This window comes from Dermacentor andersoni, chromosome 7 (genome assembly GCF_023375885.2).
Source record: "Dermacentor andersoni chromosome 7, qqDerAnde1_hic_scaffold, whole genome shotgun sequence".
Taxonomy (NCBI): Eukaryota; Metazoa; Arthropoda; class Arachnida; order Ixodida; family Ixodidae; genus Dermacentor; species Dermacentor andersoni.
The window spans coordinates 102646946-102662823 of NC_092820.1; the positions used below are offsets into that span (position 1 = coordinate 102646946).

A 15878-nucleotide genomic window follows, 5' to 3' on the forward strand; every position below is an offset into this window, starting at 1 on the left:
GCTATGAAGCAGAGTCTTGTCATGCTTCTGAATAATTAACGTGCTTCGCTGCGGTCAAATGCTGGCCAGGCCCCAGGCTCCCCCTGGAAAATTAAAACTTTCTGCCTATGTAACGAGGTACGCGACCGGGCTAGTTGGTGTTGATCCATGAATTTAACAGCGCGAACTTGGGACAGAGGGTGGCGAAAGAGACAGACGTAGACAGGCCTGACATCAAATCGTAACAACTGTTCGATTGCTTGTAATCACTTTTCAGGAGAGCCTATCGTGGTGACCGCATATTGACACTCTGAAAACCAACCTCTCAGGTGCTGTTGGCATACTGAACAGGTTGCAACATCTTCCATTTACAGTAAAGCTTTCTATATAATTTTCACTGACATAATCACACTTTTCTTATTTCTTTCTAATGTGGGCGTCAACAACACAAATCCAGGCTCTTTAGAAACTATACACAATCGGGCACTACGGGCTATACGTAACGTAAGGCGCAGATAATGCATTGCACCATACTATAACAGACACAAAATACTTGGCATAACAAGAACTTGCAGACGCAAACTAATGCTGGAGGCATTAGCACAATACGAAACGTGCTAATTAATATTTCTATCGAAATATTTACTAAGAAATGTGCGTACAACTTCAGAATGAATATGATATGTAAGCCAAGGTCGAGAACGTGATATAAATAAAAAACTACTCCCCAATTGTCAAAATCCCAAATCGCTATATGTTGGTATTAGAGCTGATAAAATGTGAAATATCTGCTCAGAAATTCAGTCTAGAAGCGTATGGTGAGGGGCTAGTTGGTATGACATTATGCGAACAACAAAAAACTGCGCAAAAAAAGAACAAGACAGAGAAAGAACCACACGACACAGGCGCAGAATAACAACTGGTTTAATGCTTCAACGCCACCTTCCTACCAGCAACAGAACGCATGCGCACAAACCGCAAAGACCAATGCCGCTATCATGTAGTCAAGCCCAGAAACGCCAACTCCTTGCGGTACAAATGTATGGAAGCCTCACTAACACATTTATCCGGCCCTAATCTCGCAATTTCTAAAGCTTCGATTACTTCACGCTCTTTCTTATCACTTGCGCGTCCGACAATCTTAGTCCTGCCGAAAAGTGGAGTACAAACTTTGCCGTCATGCCTGCAGGTCTTGCAATGCTTAGGAAGATGCTGTCCTCTAGAATCATCTAGTGAATTGACATGTTCTAATAATCTAATATTAATGCAGCGGCCTGTTTGTCCAACGTACGCGTTGCCACAACTCAGCGGAATCTCATAGATGACATTCGCTCTACAGGGCACAAACTTGTTCCTGTGGTTAGTGCTGCACTCGATTTTCTTTTTCCTATCAGGTCTAGCTAAATTGCACAGACTGGACAGCTTACAAAGTGCCGAAAATTTAGGAAGGATGTGCCGAGAGATGTAGCCGACGCGACAGCACGTGAAACAGATCGGCCAGTTGTTTGACGTTCGCCATTCAGCTTGGTTTGGATAACGCACTGGTAGGTACCAGACACTCGGTGCAGAGGTACCAGACTCGGTGCAATGGAGAGCGGACAGCGAGACTCGGCTCGCTGTCCGCTCTCCACCTGTAGGTACTTCTCGACCAGTCTAGCCATCACCTCCTCTTCGGAGGGCTCTTTTTGGGCAGTTTGCAAAATTTCTCGAGCGTGCTGCGCTGGTTCGGCTTTGCGTTGGTTACATCTAACAGGTACTTGAGGAGGTTCCAGGTGCCCCCTCTTCTCATTCAGCCATCTATCGAATTGCACAGCTCATCCCACTGTTTGACGAGTGTCGTTCAGTGCTCATCGATGGCATGGTGAACATCCGCGATCTTACTTCTGAGTCGGCGGTTAAATCTTTGAGCCTTCCACCTCTATAGGAAGGATTGTTGCACTTCTATGAGATGCCATCTTGTCAAGCAGAATGTCCGTTAGCACCTTTTTGGTAATGGCGCCGACGTCCTCCCTCAACTGCGCGTTCCATTGCTCCCGACTCGGCTTGTTTACTTCGTTCGCCCTTTCTTTTCTGATCTTTCGGAACGCGTCCCAGTCGAGAAACTGGAACTTGCGCAGCTTCTTTTGTGTGATCCGCAGGTTCGTGGCTAATATGCAGTGATCACTACCCAGGTTTTAGTTGGAGTTGGACCAGCGCAGTGATACCGCGTCCCGCACGAGGGTCAGGTGCTGGGTCGTGTCTCGACTCGTCGACGTGCCGCACCTCATGGAGAATGCCGGGTCAGTGATCAGCACAAGGCCCAAATAAAATGCTTCACGAAAGAGACTTTTCCTTTGTTTATGTCGGAGGGATAGCCCCAGACGTTGTAGGGGGCATTAAAGTCTCCGGCGACCCCCAGGCCGAGCTGCGGGCCAGTTGTACCGCCTTGGTCAGCAGCAGCTTCAACCTCTGGCTCAGGTCCTTAGGACTACAGTAGACGTTTAGAACAAATAGGCTGTTTCGATTACCTATGGCCCCGTTTGGGATGACTTCTAACATGACGTAATCTAGCTTGCTTCCCGTCATCTTCAGATTGTGGTTGACGTGCATGGCCCTGTTGCTGACGAGGACCGCGACTCCTCCTCCTCCGTCGTCGTGTCTGACTTCCGACCGGTGACCAGGCAGTGCGACATTAGAGGTTGACCTTTCTTCTAATAAAACAACGCGGTTTTTCCGAGCGAGAGCGAATGAACCGCTGTAGGGGCGCCTTATTGCGTTGGAAACCTCTGCAATCCTAACCAATCCTAATATCCTAACCTGACTAGTTTGCGCAGCCATCCTGTTTTTGTTAGGGACGCTGTGTGGCTAAGTCAGGCTGTTAACCTTCGCACATTGTGTATGAGGTTAGGAGACTTTGGGCGCTAGAATCGGGGCCACCCCGTCGTCTACGTACGTCTCGATCTTAAGTAATCTTAAGCTCTTCAATGACGAAAAAATCCTTTAAAATAAATGCGTTGCTTGTCCGGAATTGAACGCGTGTCCTATACATAATCAGACAACCTTGTCTTATTCTAAGACACGCACCAGGCCCGGCCTTCGAAGCGGCGAAGCGGCCATCGAAGCGGTGCCGCCGAATGGCAGGGCGTGTCCAGAGGGAAGCGCGAGAAAGCAGTCCACGTTCAGCACCCGCCTTTTACATGATGCGGTTAGGCGGTGGCAGTATGGTCTGTAGCTAGAATGCTTCACTGTTGAATAAATTAAACTGTTTCAGCATTCAATGGATGATACACGGGATGGATACTCGTGGACCGACACTTGGCAGCAGTGACAGCTGATCGGCGCAACGCTAAAAAATTGATCCCTGTACTGCAGATATTGCGAATCTTGCTGACCACCAGGAGCCTTGGTCTGCTTGCGTCACTTCCTTGATGGTTCTTCCGCTGAGGACGTCATCAGGACAAGCGGCACAAAAGCCGGCTGCCTTCGCTGGACCGACACTTGGCAGCAGTGACAGCTGATCGGCGTAACGCTAAAAACTTGATCCCGGTACTGCAGGTTGGTGTCCAAATTATACATGCTTTGTAACTAGATAGTTTATGCTGTCGCTGCTGCCTTTCAGTATTGCTGTGTATCTATTGTATATTTATTATACCTTCTGTCCACTGGTACTGTTCCTTTGCGAAAACATGACCAAATCTACAGCTGAAAGAGAAAGCCGATGCGAAATCCGAGAACTTCGTGCTGAAATGAAGTCTCTCGTGGACAGTGTTAAATTTATGAGCGATCAATTTGAGGACATGAAAAAGAAGCTTAGAGAAGCCACAGAAGATAGGGAAGCCTGGAGAAAGGCGAATGAAAAGTTATGTGCTAGGTGCATGGAAAATGAAAATGTTATTCAACAACTTCAGAAGAGGGTTGTTCAATCGGAGCAATACTCGCGCAGGTCCAATATAGAAATTAAGGGACTTCTGCAACAGGACAATGAACGCGTTACTGAACTTGTTGGGAAAATTGGTGATGCGCTGGCTGAGCCCATAACTTCTTCTGACATTGAAGTCTGTCACCGTGTGCCCACCCGAGAAGCTGGAAAATCTAATATAGTTGTCCAGTTTAAGAGCAAACAAAAGAGGAACAGTGTTCTTGAAAAAGCGCGGAAGGCTAGGTCGCGAAACAATCAGGTTGGAATTCCTGATGATACCAGATTATTTATTAATGAGCACCTCTGTCCGACCTTGAAACGTCTTCTTTCGCTGGCATTAGCAAGAAAGCGCGAATGTCAGTGGCGCTTTGTCTGGACGCGAAATGAGTACTTGCACGCAAGACTGAAGCCAGTAGTGTTGTCCGCATTGCCTCAGAGACTGACCTTCCAAAGATCGCCTAAACTGCAGCGTCTAAAGAAGTTCAACTTTGCTCTCTTTTGACTACACGGTGTATCGTGAGTATAGCTTTCCAAGCGAAATTTCTCTGCCCGCACACGCAAAAAACATTTCCGCGCTTCACGTGAATGCGCGTTCACTTGCCTATAAGCACAACATAGAAAATATGTTTCTAGCCGAGTTTACTTTTCCATTTGACATTATGATGTTCTCTGAAACGTGGTATCAGGAACACAGTGAAATGCTGATCGTAGATGGTTACAGACATTTCTTTATTAATCGCACCGATAAACGTGGGGGCGGTGTAGCATTGCATGTCAAGCGCGGCATACAGTGTCATGTGCTTGAGGAATTCACCTGCGTCACCGCACATTACGAAGTGCTAAGCGTTAAATCTGACAATAACCTGTTTCTTGTGATGTACCGACCACCTACTGGTAATATATCTAATTTATTAGAATTTACTGAAAAGCTATTAGAACATGCTACTTTTCACAATTACAAAGTGCTTCTTGGTGGTGACTTCAACATTAACGTGCTTGATGAAAGCGCTCCAACTCGGGCAGTAACTAATGCAATCAATTCTTCCGGTTTCTGCAGCGTTACTACGACACCTACTCGCGTGACACCATCTTGTCAATCAGGTCTCGACAATTTCATTGTTAACGCTGGTGCAGAGATATACACAGCCGGGACTATCAGCTATGGTATCAGTGATCATTGTCCGATATTCATAATATGCTCATTTTATATTCACGAAAGTACTTTACCTGATACCACGTTCAGCTACAGATGCCTGTCAGGCGAAAATATGGAACACTTTCGCGCACTTGCTTTGTGCACAGACTGGTCTTCTCTTTATAACAATAAAGATGCTAGTCAAGCGTACGATTAATTTCTATCCATATTCAGTCGCCTATACAATTTGTCTTTCCGGCTTAAAACAGGAAAGGTAAAAAAACGCATTAGAAAGCCGTGGGTGCAACCACAGCATGTTAGAATGATTAACAAAAATATAGGATGTTCAATAAATTTCTGCGTACGCGTTAGCAAAGTGATCTCGTTGCATTTAGGAAGTTAAGGAATACACTAAATAAAGAACGGCGAAAAGCTAAAGCACTCTATTACGAGAGCCTTTTTGCAGCCGTGCAGAGAAAAAATCCAGAAAAGACTTGGACAATTATCAATGATGCAATCAGACAGGGGAATGTGAATCGCAGTTTGCGTGAGATAACCGTGAATAATGAAAAGGTGTAGGGCATCCTCTTAACCGAACGTTTCAATGAACACCTTGTGAACATGACGGCATCATCTAATAACACGGTCAGTAGTACTACTGTTAAGAGATGTACGCACAGCATTTTTCTCGAGCCTACTGACGATGCCGAAATTTGTCGTATATTTTTGGGCTTAAAAAACAGCAATGCTGTTGATGCAGACGGCATTCAAATCAGACCTATAAAATTTGTAATTGATGTCATCGCAGTTCATCTCGCATTTGTGTTTAACCTTTTTATAGAATCGGGACATTTTCCAACAAATATGAAGAAAGCAAGGGTGTCAGTTATTTTCAAAGGTGGGAACCGAAATGACCTGGGGAATTATAGGCCTATTTCCATTTTATCCGCTTTTTCTAAGGGTTTAGAAAAACTGATTTCTGTACGCATTAACAATTTCTTTGCGAAGAATGACATTCTTTCTGAATGTCAACACGGATTCCGCTCGGGCAGGTCAACCGAAACAGTTTTGTTACGCCAAAAAGAACTAATAATTATTAATATTGATGTGGGCAAACTAACGTTGGGTATATTTATTGATTATAGCAAGGCATTTGATCGTTTAAGTCATCAAATTTTAATAAGTAAACTAGAAGGATATGGTATCCGTGGCGTGGCAAATCAGCTCTTTCAATCTTATCTGTCTGGGCGGACGCAGTGCGTTGCTATCGAAAAATACTGCTCTTCATATAGGGTAATTAAATCAGGTGTGCCCCAGGGTAGCGTTTTAGGCCCGATTTTGTTTAATATATATGTAAACGATATTGCTGAAATAGTAAGTGACACATCCATTGTACTATACGCTGACGATACGAGCCTGTTTGTCTCTGACAATAATCTTGATAATCTGCTACAAAGATCTCGCAGTATCCTTTCTAAATTGTCGAGTTGGTCTCGGGATAACGCTCTAACAATTAATAGCTCCAAATCAAAGGCCGTATTGTTCAAGGCAAGAGGCAGGCGGTCTTATTTAAATTAAGAATTATTGTTGGATGGCGCGCCCATTGAGATTGTAACCAAATACAAAGTATTGGGCGTGACGCTGTCAGAAGATATGAACTGGACATATCACATTGAACAAATTATGAAATCATTGTCGTCTGCCGCAGGTGCATTGTCCCGTTGACGTCATTTTTTCCCAGAGAAAGTAAAGTTGTACATATATTATGCCTTGTTTCAATCGCATCTGAATTATTGTGCGCTTGTATGGGCTACCACCACGAAACGTAATCTTCATGCGCTTCTTCAACTTCAAAAACGAGCACTTCGACATGTAGCGAATGTACCTTATTTCCATTCTACTGCGCAACTTTTTGAAAGTTATAACATAATACAAGTAACTAACATTTACGAATACAGGCTACTGTATTCTTTCTGCTTCGGCTCCGAAAAGTTTCAAATATTTTTAAAAAATACGTCACGACTTGAATATGACAGAAGTGATGCGCGTACCCGCAGCAAAGGCAGGTGGTTAGTACCGTACAGGCGTACAAATTACCTCATGCAGTCGCTAAGACACAGGCTACCTTCACTGTTCAATAAATTTGGGAAAGAAATTGTTATGACAAATACCTTGACTCGAAAACAGCTTAGAGCATATTTTTGTAAAGAAATTTTTGAAATGTGATCTTTGTAATTATCGCAAATGTAACCCATTGCATTGTATATTGTATTTCTATTTGTACTGCTGCCATGTGAGGGCCTTCAGGCACATTCAAGCTGTATGTCGCAGCTTTTCGCCTGGAGGACCCCCAACAGGTTTGTTGGAAATAAAACATTTTGATTTGATTTGATGATTGTTGTCGTTGCTTTTTTCTATAATTCCATTTGAGTTGCGACATCTTGCTTTGAAAACTTCTACAACACCTGAAACCGGTAATGTTTTTACAGGCCCTGAGCCTGCCGCTACAACAAAGTTCTTGTGCTAAAATTGTTCAAAATACATAGGTCACGATACTGGGGAATATGACTATAAGAAGATGCCGTCGCCCAATGACAAAATGACCTCACCCGCTACAAGTTTACTGACTTTAGCCAAAAGATCACTACTGCTTTGTATTACTACATACAATGAACACCAATGAAACTTCTCTTATGTGAAGGTGCAACTACACTGTAGAGGACGGGTGACTTTAGAATCGGTTTAATGACAATGAGACCCTATTCGCAAACCTTTCCTTCTACAAAAGATGTTGGCCGTTAGATGGCCGCTATCGCTGATAATGCAACCTACATCACAGATGACTTTCATGTGGTGTTGCGTAGGCCCATAGAGTAATATTTTTCTGCGAATTTGGAGCCTGGTGTTCTGCCTCAGCACAATGACAGCCACAGCCGGCGCGCCCGGGTTATGTGCTCCTCGCGGTCGCAGCGCATTGTATTCCCGCTGCTTGGCGACGTAAGCCGAACGTGTCCTCGAGGGACGCGGCTTTGCGCTCGCTGCAGCCTCCCAGGTTTGGATTCGCGTGCTCTGACAGCCAACATTCTTCGTCTCAGTGTTCCGCGGGTAACTGCATTTCTAATATTCAAAAGTTGATATGGCTTACAAAGAGATCTCGCTTCAATCCCACAATTACAATGAGCCCTCTGAAAATAGAAGCTAAGAAAGTAAGAATTATTTATTGTTAATTGGCGACTATTTACCGCATGTCCCTCGTCACCCCATAGTCGCCACCACTGACAAAATGTCTCCGCAGGAACCGTGCTTTTATTTCATAACGGCTATACTAAATCAAACAACCTGTATATAAAACCAAGCACAATCATACAACCGGTATATAAGGTTAGTGATCTTATTTGCAAGATGAGCGTATCAGATTGAGCGCTACGCACTAAGACCCATAGGCGTTCTGCCGAAATTCCCATTACTCCTGCGAACTTCCGCCTCTTGCCAAAAAAACTACTTCCATGACAGAGTCGGCGGTCTATACTCTTTCTACCGGCAGCGCTTATGCAGAGCTTGGGCAATCTAGAAGGCACAAAAACAATGGCTATTTTGTTTTATATTTCCCCAAAACTTCAGCGAGCACATATCGCCAATTGATACACTAATTTGCTTTTCGTGTTCTTTCTAACAGATTAAATCGACTAAAAAACACAGAATTCCTTATTTATTACGAAATAAGCCTCTTCTGAAAGTTTTGCTACGCAGACATTGAATCTCAATGCTGGCTATTTTAAATAGACACAGTGCAATGACAAGCCTTCTTGAGGAAAGCGAACTTTCTTGCACCCTGCTGTCATAAAAGTTCATGCAGCTATAAAAAAAATGCGGTACTTTTTCATTCAGCAGAAGAGCTTAAAGACAACGTTTTGAAAAGCACCTTCCTGGCTCAAGTACAAGATCAAAGGATTACTTTTCACAATCGCTGGCTTCTAAAAATTCGAGATAACGAAACAATTAACATACCCATTGGTGGCTGCTTCTTTCCAAAAATTCCGCCTCCTGAAAAGAAATAGTATGTGTGAGTAGTTCCTAAAAAAACTTAACATTTCTTTCATCATCAAATGTCAGTATTCTCGACTGATTCATCTTTGATTCTTCAATACTACGAATCTTGCTAGAAAAAATAAACAAATAATTCGGCCAGTAATTTTAACGTTATCATATGCATACATATTATCTGTTGATGGTAAGATCTGTTGCGGTGCATTATCCTTAGATGAGTAATGTTATCCTTTATATGGCGAGGGCACGCTCTATTATAACTCATGCGACCTAGTTACCTGAAATAACGATTGACGCGAAAACAAGCTTTGAATTATCGGACAGAGTGGCACGTTTAACTGCGCATACCTTTCTTAGAACACATAAAGTTGTACAATCAAACACAGCCTAACATTTACTAAGAGAGCCACATCAGGATTTCCTCTGTGAACGCATATAAAACGCTGTGTATATTAAGAACAGTACCTAACGTTGCGCACACCCTCCAAGAGCCGAATATAGATGGAGTTATCGTTAGTGACGGCGCAATTTTTCCCAAAGATAGAGGTGCTGAATTTCGAGCCAGGCCGTGCTGAAGTTTCTCTTTCGCAGTAAAAATACAATCATCCTAGGAGCGAAATCAGCAGGAATGTACAGCTCGAAGTAATCGATGCGTGACATTACGTGAACCTGCGAACATGTAGGCTTACCGTTTACGCAAACTATGCAGATCCGGAAAAAGAGAAAACACAAAAAAATCATGGTTCGGTATTAGATTTCCACTTATCTGAATAATGCAGCTTTGTGGTCAAGTGACACAGCGTTGGAGCTAGCTATGTATACAGCCGCTGTTAGAAAACAGCCGTTCACAATGGCCATTTTCTTATATCTTGAAAAGGCGCTTTGACACAGCAGAAAGAAAGTGTGGCTGTGAAACTGTTTCTCTTGAAATGTTTTGTCGGGAAACAATCGGGCGCTGTTACTTTTATGCACACGCGTTTGATATCTTTACATGTACTTGCCGCTCCTACATCGTGTTCGCTCAAAGAATGACCGGACCACATCTAGCATGAGCAGTTCAGAAGGGCTATTGCAAAGTTATTGTAGTTCTGAGTGATGTCAACAGATTACATATATGTTGGCGGACAGAACTAATGTGCACAGTTGTTGTGTAACAAGGTGCAAGTCACGTTTCGGTTTGGGTCGGCGCATGTTTGCTGGTCTTGCGTGCCACAAACTGCGAGAGCATCGGAGGCGCAACGAAGCAGAGAGCTGTGTCGAGACGAGCAGAAAGAAACGTGTTCGACCACATTAGAGAGCAGCGATCTCCGAGCACATCAGAAGTCTGCTCTTCTGCGCCAGGTCCAGAATTGCTCGGAAACCACGCGATCATAATCTAGGCGGTGAATACAAATCCAGCGGCCCTTTCACCACCATGTGCCTAGCATGGCCAACCAAGCAGGCGCCGTAATGGAGAAGCAAGTTTACACAGACTAAGCTGCCTTCTTTTCTCAGACACCCCATTACCAACCATCAAGCTGCTCTGCACCATCATACACTGTTCCGGCCTGGCTCGCGTCTACCTTCTCGGTGAGAACAGCATTCTCCGTCTCGAGCGTCTCCCTAACCAACACAACGTTAGGATGGATAGTTGGGCGTGTTGGTTAAGCATGATTTCTGAAGTGAAGGCGCTAAAAAGACGGAGGACAAAGAAGAAACACACACACACAGGGCGCCACTTCCAACAATGTTTATTCAGGAAAAAACGCCACTGATTTATACTAGGAGCGTAATCACAGTTTCTCAGGGCGCATTCGCGTTTAGGTAGAACAGTTCTTTGCGTGACAGTGATATGGATGCAACACTTACGCAGTTATCAGCTTCTTCAATGATTCTTTTGGCCTCAATTATTAATCTAACCCATTTGTCACGGCTTCTGGCGACCACAGCGCAGGCATGGAAGTCTGGCTTACATCTGCAATTTCTACAATGAATTGCCAGGTGGCCCTCCCTCCCATTGTTCACTTTGTTATTGTGTTGCCTCAGCCTGTCATTCAGGCACTGCTCTGTTTGGCCCACATACTTTTTACCACAATTGTCCAATTGTCCTCCGTCTTTTTAGCGCCTTCACTTCAGAAATAACCAACACAAACTCAGCCGTGTTGCTGGCGGAGTAGCATGTCTTTCTAGGAAATGCCCAGGTGATAACAGCCTCTTCGAGGCTATTGCGAAGTTTAGCGCTTTCAGGCGCCACCTAATTCGGTTGATTGAAAACTTACTTTCGTCGCATTTATTCGTCTTCAGAATCATAGACAGCATACACTTGCAAAATATGCTACGAGTTTTTCAGTTCACTGTCCTGTTTTCGTCAAGTGTACAGAATGTGGACTGCATGCGAAAGCGAATTCGAGGAGCATCAGATATGATTACACCCACTATTAAGGCGATAGCCTTAAGTAGCTCGTTGCAGTGGCTCATACTTGAAGAAAGCGGCATCTAGTCCAATGAAGCAATAATTAGTCGCGTCTCGCGGGAAGCGGCCCGCATACTCCAAATTTGGGACGACGGCGACTCGTCATCACCCTCGCAACTCCAAAATTCTATGGTCTTCCTCCTGTGTACCCCGGCACACACCGATGTCCCGCTCGCGGGCAACGAGGCAGCTCACACCACGGCTCGAGGTCTCGCACGCCGAGCCGCCGCAGATTATATGGCCGCAGCCTCCGCCCCCGAGAGCGCGGCATCGGATCTGGCGGATCGGGACACTATGACAGAAATGCAGCAACAAGAATCACAGTGGGCGTGGGGCGATCGCCTAACCACATTCAGAGACCTCACCCAACCCTACGGACCTAAAAGACGCACATTCCCGCCACCACACGATAAATTAAACAGGAATGAGGCCGTAACATTACGCTTGCTCCAGACACACAGCTACACTAGCCCCGCCGTCTTACATCACTGCTACCCGGGTTTATATCCAACAGATGCGTGTAAATGATCATGATGATGATGAAAAACGTTTATTTGCTCTATTTTACAGTGATTTTTGCGGCTTCAGATGGAGTCTTCTATCTTCTCTTCAGGGTCGGTTCCCCTAGTCCAGGCCTCCGCTGAGGGTAGCTGCCCTGCGTGCACGCCTTACTAGTCCTTGTTGGACTTTCAGGATGTCGCTGGATAGCATCCTCTCCCACATGTTCCGCACTCGGGTTTTTATTATGGCTAGCCCATCTGTTTTCTGGCAAGCCCATGTGGTATGGTAGAGGGTTGGTTTGTCTCCCCACCATGGGCACTTGCTCTCGTACTGCGTGGGGTAGATATTGTCACGTGGTGGTGACGTTCAAGAACACAGTAGCAATACTGTGAAGAACAAACCTAACTTTTATTGGGCGAACCTGTGCCCACAAAAACAGGCTACACTTATAGCACAACGATAGCGGCGAACACTGTCGGCGATCGTCGAAAATCTGATCAGCGGGTCAAGCGCGTCGGCTTTTATAGAGCAGTCATCGAATGTTCCAGACTAATCGTTGGGACCCGCATGCCTTCCACAAAGTTCTACAACATTCGAGTCACGCGATGAAATCAGATAACACAAGGTTCGGCGACAACAGACAGCCGGGTAGAAGCATCGATAACTTTCCAGAAACGTCGGATACATGCAGGCGCGTCCCTCGCTGTGCGATTACAGTTGTTAAGCGGCGAAACGTGGTCGGCCGATAAAGATAAGCACACGTGTCAATACCCCCCTCTTAAAAAGCATCGACCCGATGCTGCAAACAAACGAAGTTAATAAACAAAAGCACTCGTAGCAAAGAAAAGAACAAATAACAAAGTTCGTCAGCGTCCGTAAAAGGGTTTAAGGCGCACGACGTGAACCACTTCAGATCGTGCGCGGCGCCGCTGTGAATGCGAAATGCCGTCTGGCACGACCTCATAGTCCAGAGCGCCAATACGTCGGGTGACCTTGTAGGGTCCGAAATAGCGTCGGAGTAGTTTCTCACTGAGTCCTCGTCGGCGTATCGGGGTCCAGACCCAAACACGGTCGCCAGGCTGGTACTCGACGAAGCGTCGTCGGAGGTTGTAGTGTCGGCTGACGGTCCTCTGCTGGCTCTTGATTCGCAGGCGGGCGAGCTGTCGGGCTTCTTTGTTTAGGCACGAGAATGTTCCCGTTTGTAGCTGTCGCCATGCTACGGCGTCTTCTCTATTTAGTTGTTTGTGAGGGGGCGGGTATTTTCGTCTGATCCCTCTGTAGTAGTTTAGCATCTCTGAATAGCTTTGGGCTACCGGCTCGGTTTCCTCAGCGGGGTCGGGATTGTTGGATGCTCGGCTTGTTGCGTGCCCTCGAACTATCCTATCCGCCTCCTGATTTCCCGTAATGTCGGTATGTCCCGGCACCAAAACTATCGTGTGTTTGGCCTGGTTGTTGACGGTTTTGCCATTTGAGCGGAGGATGCGGAGCGCGCTGTGGCTGATTCTGCCGTTTAGGTAGTTGCGGCATGCTGCTTGTGAGTCTGTGAGTATGGTTAAGGACCTGTTGGATCGGTAGCCCTCCGCTGGTAGCCCTTCGGCCACAACTACCGCACAGTTTCGAATTGATGCGCTAGTGATTTCTTTTAGGTCCGAGTTGATCACCGTTGCGACTTTGCTTTTCTTGTGGTTTCTGTCCTCAGTGTAGGTAGCGGTGTCTACGTACACTGTGTTGTGTCTAGTTGCCAGTGTTCTTTGTACATACTCTGATCTTGCTTGTATTCGCGCCATGTGTAGGTTCGGGTCCATGTTGCTGGGTATCGGTGCTACTTTGTTGGTGTTTCTGTATTCGTCCGGTATCGTCTCCGTGCTTTGTGTCTCCTTTATGGTAGGGTCACCGCCGTATCTGCTCAGGAATATTCTGCCCGTTGCCGATAGTTTTAGTCATTGCATTTGCGCGATTATCTGCGCTTCTTGGAGCTCCTCGAGACTGTTGTGCAGCCCCAAGGCCAGGAGTTCATCGGTCGATGTTGACTGCGGTAGGTGGAGCGCCGTCTTGAGGGCTTTCCTCCGGATTGCGTCCGCTTGTTGCATTTCGTGCTTCGTACAGTGGTAGTACGGGAGGCTGTACGTCACTCTACTGACCACCAGGCTTCTGACCAGTTTGAATGTGTCTGCTTCCTTCATGCCGTGTCTTTTCCGCGAGACCCGCGTTATCATGCGGGCCACTTGGTTGGCTGCAGTTTTAAGTAGTGTTAGGGTGTGGGTACATCGTTGGTTCGATTGTATCCACATGCCTAATATCCTGATGAGCGTCTTCTCCGGGATTGGCTGTCCCTCGAGGTGGATGTTCAACTTCAGGTTTACTGCCTCTGGGACGGTGCGGTTCTTCTTGCCTCGCCATACTCTTAGGAGCTCGGACTTCGTTGAGCAGGCTACACCTCTTGCCTTGACATATTCCTCTACGCATGTCGCAGCTTCTTGTAATCTTTCTTCCTTTTCCCTGAGTGAGCCTTTGGTGACCCATACAGTGATATCGTCGGCGTACATGGCGTGGCGTACGCCGTCGATTTAGTCTAGTTGTTGGGCCAGTCCAATCATGGCAACGTTGAACAGGATGGGTGAGATGACCGATCCCTCCGGTGTGCCTTTGTTTGGGGTGTTGAACTTTTCGGATCTCAGCTCGCCCAGGCCGATTGCGGCTGTTCTGTTGGACAAAAATGCCTTGACGTAGCTGTGTATATTCATGCCGCAATTTAGGTTGTTTAGTCCTGTCAGGATGGCTTCGTGGCTTACGTTGTCAAAGGCGCCTTTGACGTCCAGTGCCATGATGTGTTCTCCGTTGAGCGGGATATTGCTCAGTACCTCTTCTCTGATTTGCTGGAGTACATCTTGGGTCGAGAGCCTGGCTCTGAAACCAAACATGCTGTGGGGGTACAGCTCGTTTTCTTCCATATGATTTTGTAGCCTCCTCGTAACAACTCTCTCATAGATCTTGCCTAGGCACGATGTAAGGGGGATTGGTCTGAGGTTTTCCACTTGAAGTTTCTTGCCTGGTTTCGGGATCATGATGACTTCCGTGTGTTTCCATTCTTCTGGTACTGTTCCCGCTCGCCAGTGTCCATTGAGCTATTCGGTTAGCTTTTCGACTAGCTCGTCTCCGAGGTTGCGGATGAGCGCGTTTTTGATCTTGTCCGCACCTGCGGCTGTGTTCTTTGTTGCGCTTCTTATCGCCGCGTACACCTCTTCCCTGGTGATGGGTCTATCCAGCCTTCCATTTTCTTCTCCTCTGTAGCGCTCTGTGTAGGCTGCTGGGTCGCTGTCACCGTAGCACGCTTTGCGTACTTTGTCCAATAGTTCCGAGTTTGTTCCCTCGTACTGGTGTACCAGTCGGTATATGACTTTGTTGTTTTCGGTATTTGTTTTTGCCGGATCTAGGAGTGCCTTGAGTGTGAGCCATGTTTTTGCAGTGCTCAAGGTTCCGTTTAGAGAGTCACTAAATTGTTGCCAATTTTGCTTCGCTAGCTGCGCCGCGTACTCTTCAGCCTTATTCGTGATTTCCGCGATCTTTAGCTTGAGCTTTCTGTTGTATTTCTGTCTTTTCCACCTTTTTGTGAGCCCCCTTCTGGCTTCTCATAGTCTGAAAAGTCTAGAGTCCACTTCCGGCGTCTGCGGCGTACGCTCAATTTCTTTGGTGAATTTGCGTTGTGTTTCTTTGAGTATGTTCCCCCAGTCTGTTATAGATTCGATGCTTTTTATTGTATCGCCACATGCTTCTCTGAACGCTTTCCAGTCCGTTATGTTTGCTTTCCCTATCTGTCGTCTAATTTTATCTGCTATTGTGATTTGCGTCTTTAGGATATAGTGGTC

The 15878-nt window shown here is 46.0% G+C and overlaps 1 protein-coding gene across 1 annotated transcript; it reads right to left on the reverse strand.

Annotated features, from left to right (window-relative positions):
- Window positions 1–14579: 14579 nt before the first annotated feature.
- On the reverse strand, window positions 14580–14963 carry LOC126534743 (putative nicotine oxidoreductase). The gene has a single exon (XM_050181988.1). The coding sequence runs from the start codon at window positions 14961–14963 to the stop codon at window positions 14580–14582; it is 384 nt and encodes a 127-aa protein (XP_050037945.1).
- Between the last annotated feature and the right edge of the window lie 915 nt (window positions 14964–15878).